This window comes from Corythoichthys intestinalis, chromosome 9, assembly GCF_030265065.1.
Source record: "Corythoichthys intestinalis isolate RoL2023-P3 chromosome 9, ASM3026506v1, whole genome shotgun sequence".
Taxonomy (NCBI): Eukaryota; Metazoa; Chordata; class Actinopteri; order Syngnathiformes; family Syngnathidae; genus Corythoichthys; species Corythoichthys intestinalis.
In genome coordinates this window covers 30,469,259-30,479,949 of record NC_080403.1, presented here as the reverse complement: position 1 = coordinate 30,479,949, position 10,691 = coordinate 30,469,259, and the positions used below count along the sequence as shown (strand labels likewise).

Here is a 10,691-nt window from a genome sequence, read left to right as displayed (position 1 = left end):
ATGTGAAAATCTGAGTATCAGAATCTACATTAATGATACAAAAGAATCTGGTAAAAAACAAAGACAAATGATATCCTTTCAAAGGTATTGCGGAAGAAAGTCCCACTTTAAGAAATGATTACAGGTCAATGGTGAGAATTTTTGGTGAAACAGGAAGTCAGAGGTTGGTGGGAAATTTGAGATGACACATTAGTGGTCTGCTAAGCAGCCTTTGGAAGAGAAAAGGGAACACATGATTGAGAGCTCTTGTCAACTTGCGGGTTTGCTCGTGTCATGTGTGAGTACACTTGTGCCAACAAACACTCTATAGGACAGTTTAATCAATAAAGCACCTAGCTCAGCCACATACACACTTACTGGTGAGGGCAATGCAAGTTGTGTTCGAGTGTGAAAAGAACCAGAGCTGACAAAATAGATAACTTCAACAATTTTATTTGTGAAAAACTACAAGCAAAATTCATAAATAGACATTTCTATTTGAAGCAAGAAGAAAAATGATCAGATTAGCCTATAAGCGCAAAGTCGTGCACATGCCAGGAACATGTTGTATTTCAACATTAGAAGCTGGACAAGAAGCTGTGATCTGCTGAAAATGCTACGTACATTTCCACACCAGAAACAGAATGTGACCATTTCACAAGGGGAAACAATGACACATCAGCTAGAAGTCAAACAAACCCCAAAAAGTTCAACTTAAATGATTAAACAAATAATGGATTATTGTACTGTTCTACAAATGTTTCCACATTTCTTTTCAACAGAGCAATAAGTTTTAAAAGCATTGTACAAGACATCTTATAGGAGGAAATGAGTTTGTATAATACACTGAGATGGGAATTCACGTTTAAGATATACAGTCAGTAAACAAGCATTCTATATTTGGATCTCTGACAAACAAACCTAAAAAAATGTAACCATCTTTACACAGTAAATTAAGGTTACTGGTCGCACACAAGAACAGAACTGCTTGCGCGGAAAGGAAAAGTGGAACAAAAGATTTCAGCTTCAATGCCATTTCATAGTGTTTGCAGATTTTAAAATTCTATGTACAAGCAATGTTATATACTCAAGTGGCCACTTGTCAATAATTTAACACAAATCTTTTCACTTGCGGTACTACGTGGTTGTAGAGAAGGCAAGTGAGACGATGGCTTTTTAGGCCCATTTCAGAAAGATTGCATTACAAAACTGGGTGTTTTTGTGTAAAAATCTAACATTTTCAGCCCACTAAACTCTCCTGGCTTCTCCCCACATTGAACACTGTTGGCATAATTTGTACACAATAAAATACATGATTACATTTTAACCATTTTTAAGAGCAAAAGAAAAAATTATATGGGTTACAAAATGATTATCCCACGTAAAACTGTGCCCTGCTGGGATGGATCTCAGTCACACCTAAACTGGGGTGGTGTGCAGGCGAGGGCTCGAGTGGGGGTGAGGGGGGGGACTACATCTAGGGTTATGTGGGTTCACTCAGCCTGCCTCTCACCATTGGCATGTGTCCAGTGTGACGTGCTGGGCACAGCACGAGTGAACAATAAGAACACCATTAACATGGATTATATTAGTCTTTATTTATTTAAACTGTTATTCATCTCAAACATTAGATAATTGCAATAACCGCATTTCAAATTGTTATTCATCTATGTATCTTGTCGATATGAAATTCCTTTGGTCCTTCAATAAATAAAACTAAGATATCATATACACATTTATTCTTTATACAATTTCATACAGTTAAAGGAAATTAGGTTGTTCTCATATCAGCTATTGGTGGAAGTGAATTAGAACCCTTTAAGCATGTCTTTGTGATTTTAACTTGTCAAATGGTCAATAAAAACGTATTTGCACTCATTTCAATCAGGATTTTTAGGCGTCACAACATAACGATATCATATGTTGAGGTGTGTTCGACAGTTCCATAAGGTTTCACCAAGCGGGACTGTGTGTAACCGTCCTTCAGTGTCGTCAGGAAAAGTCCAACTTAAGAGCCGCACCACTTCAATTTGAGTCGGAAACTCAACATTTGCACTACATAAAGGACCAAATACCAACAGCTTTTAGTGTTTTACACAACAGCCTACACTGTACAGTTAAGGACACAATACCTTATTATTTGAAAAATGATTATTTGGACTTCTGATGTGCACAGTCACCACGAGAACGGTCCCGACAGTTTTCTGAGTAGACGGTACTGTTGCGGAAAAGGGAGTGACAATCTGATTCTTCATCACATAAAGTGATTGGGAGATCTGCAAAACTTTTCACAGTGTATCTAGCACCTTGCTGTGTTGGTGTGTGTGTGTGTGTGTGTGGTCTGGAAAAATTTCAAACTGCAATGCAAACACTAAGGGAACGATTAGTCGGCAGAGCTACGCAGCCAAGCTTCAACACGACAAAATATCAAAGTATACAGGTGCAACAGGTAATAAATAAGGGTACAAATAATAACAAAACGAGGGTGGTTATTGTGCCCGGCGGAGAAATGTTCTCGACAAAAAAACGACAAAAAAAGTTGGCCTCACATCCACGTCCAAATATAAAACAATACATACAAGTGTCTTGACGCTAGCATGGGCGTTAACTCTTTATAGTCCGCGGTTCCTTTTGTTTCTGTTAGGCGCGACGCACTAACTTGCTCGCTCCATGCCAGCACCTTTCCACATCCAGGTTGGTCATGGCCTTGGGGAAGGTGAAGTCTCTCCCCCTCAGGGATCCATAGTGTCCATTAACATGGGGTGAAAAGAGGGTTGAGTGGGTGGGGCCAAAGGAAAAAGGGGCCCTCAGAAGGACTCGTCGTGCCCTGCGGATAGATCCCCTTTAGGCGTGGAGGCGCGTGACGAGCCTTTGTCCATACTCTCGGAGCCGGAGCTCTGGTGCTGCTGTTCGGAGCCTGCGCTCGATGTGATCGTGGATGAGGAGGTGGACGAGGACCGGCTCTTCTCCTTAAAGTCTGTTATGATAACCGTTACGTTGCCCACGGTGATGGCCAGCTGCTGTGCCGTGCTCCGGTCGATGTTCTTCAGCTTTGGCCTGAGGGGGTAGAATTAGGCAGAGAAGGTCAACAGTGTCAGTGGAACAGTCAAGTCAGAAACAGAGTGATTTCCCACACGCCTTTATGCAAGCACACGTGGCATCTTGACCTCAGACTTTCATTTTTTTGTTTGTTTTCCCTTTGTTTTCGACAAAAATATTTCAAACAGTATTGATTTTTTTTACAAATGTGAAGAAACAAACCGGTGGAGCAAAAAAATCATAGGCGCCAAACACAAACAAGAACCTATTTAATTATTCATGAGTACACACCTGGAAATGTGATTGTTCTTGTTGGTCTTAGTTGCTGATTTGCCGGACTGTATACTCTGTTTGTCGCTGGGCGGACTCTGATGGTTGTCTGATTTGGGTCTAAGGGAGGACAAAGACATACACCAGTGAGTCAACAACACTGTCAATAAAATGTCTCTGTCCGCTTAAGTGCACCCACCTCCTTTTAATACTTGGCTTTTTTGCAACGGCCGGGACGATGTCTTTCTCTCTGTCTGCTTTGTCTTGGATTGGATGCTCCGTGTCGCTCTTGTCCTTGTCGGGAAGAGGCGTGTCTATGCCGGGCCTCACGATCTCCGGACGGTCGCCTTCGTGGCGAGGTTCCCCGATGGTGCCATCTCCTTCGCCGTCTGCCCGCTCTCTGTCTGTGCGCTCACTTCGCTCCCGTCGCTCTTTTTTGGCAGGGGGCGGCATCGGGTATTGCTGGGCCACCTGCTGGGCCACCAGCTGGGAGTTGATCCTGGGTTTCCTGTGGAGAAGAGCCAAAACGTAAATATGGATTAGCCTCTCGACAGCCAACGGTGCTCAACATCGAGTGATGTACGCGAGAGGTAGCTGTCAGGCTGCCTCAGAGTAGTGGCGTTCGAGAGCAAATCTCATTAGACTGGGGCCGTCATAAAGTGAATGCTCGGGATCACAAGGTGGGACATTTGCAACACATCACTTAGGTCTTCTAATCTGATTAGAGCCGGCACAGTCCCATTTGTCACAGACTGACACTCAGGAGGATGTGATGGAGCTGCCACACTCCCGAGACATCTTGCACACAGCCACAGTGAAGTCCAGCCTGTGCCAACAAGTTGTTCCTTTATCATTTCAAAATCAGCCAATTAACTCATTTGCTCCCAAAAACGTATGAATACGTTCTATTTTTAATTGTTTTAGTGTCCCAAAGACATATTTATATGTCTTTCACGTTTTTTTTTTTCATAAAAAACATCTCTGGGTCCTGACTCAACTGCGCTCCAAAGCACAAAGCTGAAAATAAACCAATTTTTATAAAATAAAACTGGCCACTGCAGGGCAGTAGCGCATTTGGTAAGACCCGCAGCCCGATTCAACAGCAACCAACGGCTGGGCAGCACGGTCGAAGCGCTGGCGGAATGATGCCAGGCGGCGGACGACCGAGCAGAACAACCGAGAGGATGCCTGGGATGCCAGGCGCTGGACGACCGAGCAGAACGACCGGGACCACCAGTGCAGCGGGCTCGCCGAGCAGACCCCGCAGCGATTAAAAAAAAAAAATCTTTATGAGACAGGCAACGATGAGGGAAAAGTTTACCCGGCTGACACGGCAACAACAGCATCATCTCTCAGTTCGTCAAGTGTAAATAAATTGTTACTTTGCTATCAAAAGCTCTATTCGTCTTGTTCTTTATGATATTTTGTAAAAGGAAAACATTATTCAGATGTTTGGGATGTAACCAAAGCAAAAAAATAGCTGTGTTAAAGTCAAAGTTATGCTTGAACTGTATGCATTTACAAAAAACTAATTTCTCCGTTTTTTCATCAGAAATTGGAAAATTGCTCAAACTAAGCTATTTTTGAATGCTGATTTCTAAAGAATGGAAAAATATATGAACTTCTTTTTTTCTGCTGAAAGAGGAGAGTCTAATCTTTCTTTTGGTGGGTTCGACGTTTATATAGCAGTAGAACAGAATTTTCTGTGGGCCTTGCAAAATCAGTCAAAATCCAGTAAAACGGCCGGGAGCGTAGGGCCTTGCTCTGGTGAAAATGGCTGGGAGTGAATGAGTTAATAATTAAAGGAATTTGGAAACCCAAATAAAAATGATTCTATCATATTTACAACATTTTTTGGCTCAATAATTTGGACTGTCCACTAAAAGGTCGGACAATTCAGAAACAGACTAATATTTTATGCTTTTTAAGTTGTGCAAGCTTGATGTCAAGTGAGGCAAGAGGGAAAATTGTAGACCTACAAAGTGGATTGCCACAAACAGTCTGAACCATAATGGCAGAACAAAACCACCAAAATGTATTTTTCCATTCACAAAGAGAAATAAAGATTGAGAACCTGTAAATAAGCACCTTCAATTATAGATTCATATTAGTGATGCACACTAGGCATGTGCCGGCATGAGATTCTGACGGTATGATAACCTTAAGCAAAAATATCACGGTTTCACGGTATTGCAATTATGGCTCTAAAATGTGTTACTCTGAGAAAAACTTTTTTTCCCTTTGAACAGGATATTTTTCAAAACATATTAACAAATTGGAACATAAGTATAATGTTAAGTTAAAATAAATTTCAAAACTAACACAAAAAATAACAAATATTCTAAAGAAAATTAAAATAAATGCAGTACTTTAGGTGAGCGTAATCCATCAGCCACAGCTCATTATTGGACAGTACTTATATAGCGCATTTATCTGCTTGCTTACCATGCCCAAAGCGCTTTACATTAGCACATTTATCCGTTCAAGCACACATTCACACACCAATGGGGCTGCTGCCATGCAAGGCGCTGTCGATCCATTGGAGGCAAATCAGGGTTCCGTGCCTTGCCCAAGGGCACTTCGACAGTGGGCAGTTGTAGCCACGGATCGAACCACAGACCCTTCGGTCCAAGGACAACTCCAGCTACCAACTGCGCCACAGCCGCCCCATTATTAACATCAGAACAAAAATAATAGAAGTACCCCCCCCCCCCCCCAAAAAAAACCATGTGTATGACTATGAATGTATATCTTTACATTATACAAACACACTCTTTCTCAACACGGACAGTTGCCAGAGAGAAAAAAACAACACATTTTTTACCACCGCTAGACACACTAAACACGCTGGGGATAACTCTCGTAGCTGGTGGGACAGGTTCATGACAGTGTTTACTAGAGGTGTGCGAAATTTCCCATTCTTAGATTATTTGCGATTCGGCTGTGGAAGATTCGAGAACGATTCACAAAAATCCAAATTCCGATTATTGAAATATGTCAAGTAAAGTGGAACTAAAACACAGTCAGCGCGGTCTTCCGGACGCAATGAGGAATGGACCGAGAGTAAACATCATGCTTGTCATTACCCGGGTAATGACAATGCTCAACTCACAGCTCTGGCTCAACTCATGCTGCTAGATTAAAAATAAATAAATAAATAATAATAATAATAATAATAATACCTGACTGCTGCAGACAGCCGCTACAAACTACGTCCACATAATGCTACTTTAGATATATCACATGTATAAAGAACTAGATGCGAAATGACTGACTCAGCGGTGTTAACAACACATGTATAGAAAACTAGATGTTAGTAAACAGCTGCCATCTTAAAGCAGTAGACTTCCATGGAAGGCTATTGTAGCAAATCTTCCAAGCGAACCTAATTAACTTTTTATCTAAAATACTCTTAAATCGGCAAAATCTTTACATGAATCTATCTTTAAAACAGTTTTATAACTTTCATATGTCAAAAGTATGCAAAAGCGAAATCATGGAATAACGGCAGCAATTTTAACAAATTTAACGGTTGATTCACATAATTGAATTAATTGAATGTAGTTTACAGCTGCTGATACAGAATGGGGACGTACTTTATTTTCAGTTTTGAACTGTTAACTTGATCCTAAAATAGTCGTTTATTTAAGCCTGAGAGGATTTTTGTATAATTTTTGTAACTAATGTACGAAACATTAAAAGCGGGTAATAGCTGGGGGTGGGGGGGTGCATCAATAATAGATTTATAATTGAATCTTATCCACTGAATCGTAATCAAATCGTTAGGTGCCCACAGATTCCCACCTCTAGTGTTTACTAATGTTTGATTTTGTATATATGCGAAATCATATTAGAGGTATTGCCTCCTCAGTAGCCACCCTCTGCAAACATGTTTTACATGTCGGTTGGCCCTCCTCCTTGAAGCCGCGGCAGTCTAACTTTTCTGTAGTCGAAGTATTTCCAAACCAGCGATTTTGTTTTCTTCAATGGAGGTGGGTGGGGGGTTTGAGGTGTTTCACCTTGTGCTGCCATCGTGTAGCACAGCTGACTCACTGACAGTGGGCAACAAGCGGTGGGGGAGGGTTGAGCCTTACAGCTGCAAGTGAGGGATTTCTCACTGCCTTTTTGGGACATAAAAAATAGCTAATGCCATGGGGACAGTATGATGGAAAATTTTTGCGGTTTTAAAACTGACGTTTTCATACCACGGTATATCTTGAAACCGGTAATTGCACATGTCTAATGCACACAGCACAAAAATTCAAAAACTTGTTATCTCTGTCTCGCATTAGTTGAAGGCTACTCAAGAGTTAAGCACAGCATATTAACTCTCGTTTTAGTTTACTTGGCCAACACTTTCAAACATTAGTGCAGTAAGATTATCCAATTTATCTTTCAACGCTCAGCAACAAACGCGCCTAATCTCTTGCTGCCGCCATTTCATACAGTCCATACGCTTGAGTAGTTGACCACAAGTCAATCTGGCCATAATAGAGCATCATGTCAAGATGCTCACGCTACTCTCCAATCAATACACCAGCTGCTGTGAATGATGATGAACCACGGGCTGTTCCAGTATGCATTACCTTGCATAGTTAGAAGGAGTCTGCGGCACTTGTGTTAAGTGCCCATGGGGGACCTTTAATGGGTTCATAAGTGATGCTAATATGGACCCAAAATGTGCCTCTTATCTTGGCTTTTCATTTGGAAAGTATAGAATCTAGCCCAGGGGTCCTTAAACACCTAGACACACCAGTACCAGGCCATATGCCATCTGGTACCAGGCTGCGCAGACAGACGGAACAACAGAATAAAGTTTTTTCTTCTTCTTGCAGCCTGAAATAGTCTGGGTTGGAGTTGCAGGAAATTAGAAACATGGATTATTGAATATTGATTCTTTTTATACGGTTTTAAACAGTGTGGACACCGCGTGTCTACAGATTTGAGAGTGCATCGTTTCACTGCAGTGAAACGAGACGAGTCATTGGATCAATGTTGGGATTGTCCCACCCATCAGATGCTTAGTTTCTCCGTGGGTCTATAGGCAATGGGCGGGGCTCGGATGGCCCGGACGCTCAGCTTCTTTGCTTGACAATTGGATGATTTGTCTGAGGCTGAATCCCGTTTTGATTGAAAGCGAAATGAGCGAATCAGCGATCTTGTCATGCAAACATCTGTGGCAGGTATTTTATAATTTTCATTCTGTTATCCCGACTTGATGCAAACATCTGTGGCAGGTATTTTTCAATTTTCATTCTGTTGTTCTGATTTGAACAGGAGACTTTCCAAATCATCCAAGTGAAACTTTCTTTGCTGAAAACGACTAGTGAAAAATCGAGTTTATATTTCTGGTGTTCTTTTTTCTTTTTTAACAGCTTTTGTGTTTGGGGACTGACTTCTGTCATTCTAGTTTCAATCCCTACCGAGCAGCGAGTGCCGCTGAGCCCCTCCACCTGATGATGCACACCATTGAAAAATGAGATAAAATATATTTAAATAAATAAACTCACCAAAATGCTTGTCTTCCAAAGCATTTATATACTTGATCTGTGTATTTAAGGAGGATTTGCACCAGTCAATCCACCTCAGAAAGTCACATTTTAGGATAAACATCAAAGTTACGTTTTGCCTGAGAAAATGGATTTCAAAACGATCCTCTGTGTCCTCGTAGCCAAATAACGTGAGCTTCAGGTGGCCGCAAAAGGAGCGTAAACCATCTGGATCCTCCATGCTGGACGTTCTCACAGTGCTAAAAAATGTCCACGTTCTTTCATTCCACACGTTCATTTACAGTTTATCTTCACATTGCAGCTCAATAAATGACAATAAATGTCACAATCCGCCTCAGCAGCATTTTGGGCTAAAACGGCGTTAAAGGGGTAACACGTTAACTGACAGCACCAATTATATACTGTATATAGAAACACACACATGCATACATACATGCACACATATTCTTATTTGAAAAATTACAATAGAGGCCAAACTATTATGTGGACCAAACAAACTTGACAATTCTTACTATAAACATGGACAGAGAAAAAAATGGAAAGCATTACTTTAGGCTTTTTTTCCATACGTAGTCATGTGTAAATATCTACCATATTTTGTGCAGCCAAATCTTGATAACATTTTTACCAGTTTACGTTTCCATTCAATTTTTACAGATGCCTGTCTTGGTCAGAAACTGGCTGGGCTGAAATTACTTCACTTTGCACGTTGCTTCAAATCGGTGAACCCCATTATGCCTCTAACTCTCTATTCATGTTATACCATCAATTAGAGCTGGGAATCTTTGGGCACCTAACGATTCGATTACGATTACGATTCAGAGGCTCCGATTCGATTATAAAACGATTATTGATGCACCCCCCTCCTTTTTTTTTCTCTCTTTTTTTTTTTTTATGTTTTGTACATTAGTTCCATAATTGTTTAAAAATACTCTCAGGCTAAACCACACTACTATATTAGTATCAAGTTAACATATAGCAGTAAACAAATATACAAAAATAACATTAAATAAAAAACTCCAGTCCCCATTCTGTATCACCAGCTTTAAACTACATTCAATTAATTTAATGTTGTGAATCAACCGTTAAATTTGTTAAAATTGCTCCCGTTATTCCATAATTTCCCTTTTGTCTACTTTCGACATGTGAAAGTTTTAAAACTATTGTAAAGTTAGATTCAAGTCAATATTTTACCGATTTAGGAGTATTTTAGATAAAAAGTTAATTAGGTTTGCTTGGAAGGTTCGCTACAACAGCCCTGCAGGGAAGTGTACTGCTTTAAGATGGCGGCCGTTTATAACGGCCGCATCTAGCTTTTTGTAGATGTGCTGCTAACACTACCAAATCTATAATGCATCTAGTCCTATATAAATGATATCCACCGTACCATTATATGGATGTACTTTTCTAGTAGCTTTTCGGCAGCAGTCAGGTATGTTGTTGTGTTTTTTTATCTCGTTGCATGAGTTGAGCTAGAGCCGTGAGTTGAGCATTGGCATTACCCAAGGGGCCGGGTAATGGGAAGCATGATGTTTAGCTACTCTCGCTTCGTTCCGTCCCGAAGACCGTGCAGCGCGCTGAGTGTTGTGTACTTCCGCTTTACTTTGCATATTTAAATAATCGGAATTTGGATGTTTGTGAATCGTTCTCGAATCTTCCACGGCCGAATCGCAAATGATCTAAGAATCGGAAATTTTGCACACCTCTACCATCAATTGAAACAACATGTCTTCATTGGTGCAAACACTATATCTTAACACAGAAAAAAATCTCAAGTCTTATAGAATGTGTCTGGTCTCTAGAAAAAAAAATCTTACACTTAAAATAAGCTGAAATCTTTTTAAAAAGTATAATTTCAGTAAGATATAAAGGTGTATTTTGAGTCAACTTTAA

The 10,691-nt window shown here is 40.6% G+C and overlaps 1 protein-coding gene across 2 annotated transcripts in view; it reads right to left on the bottom strand.

The window, feature by feature from the left end:
• Positions 1 to 427: 427 nt before the first annotated feature.
• Positions 428 to 10,691, bottom strand: part of rybpb (RING1 and YY1 binding protein b) — a 61,121-nt gene continuing 50,857 nt past the window's right edge. Inside the window, exons 4-6 of one of the 2 annotated variants that reach the window (XM_057846502.1) lie at positions 3,488 to 3,796; positions 3,310 to 3,408; positions 428 to 3,036 (exon numbers count right to left, since the gene is read on the bottom strand). In XM_057846502.1, coding sequence (XP_057702485.1) covers positions 2,787 to 3,036; positions 3,310 to 3,408; positions 3,488 to 3,796 — 658 coding nt within the window. In that variant the 3' untranslated portion in view covers positions 428 to 2,786. The remainder of the gene's footprint in view (positions 3,037 to 3,309; positions 3,409 to 3,487; positions 3,797 to 10,691) is intronic. The other variant, XM_057846501.1, reaches the window with a different exon arrangement.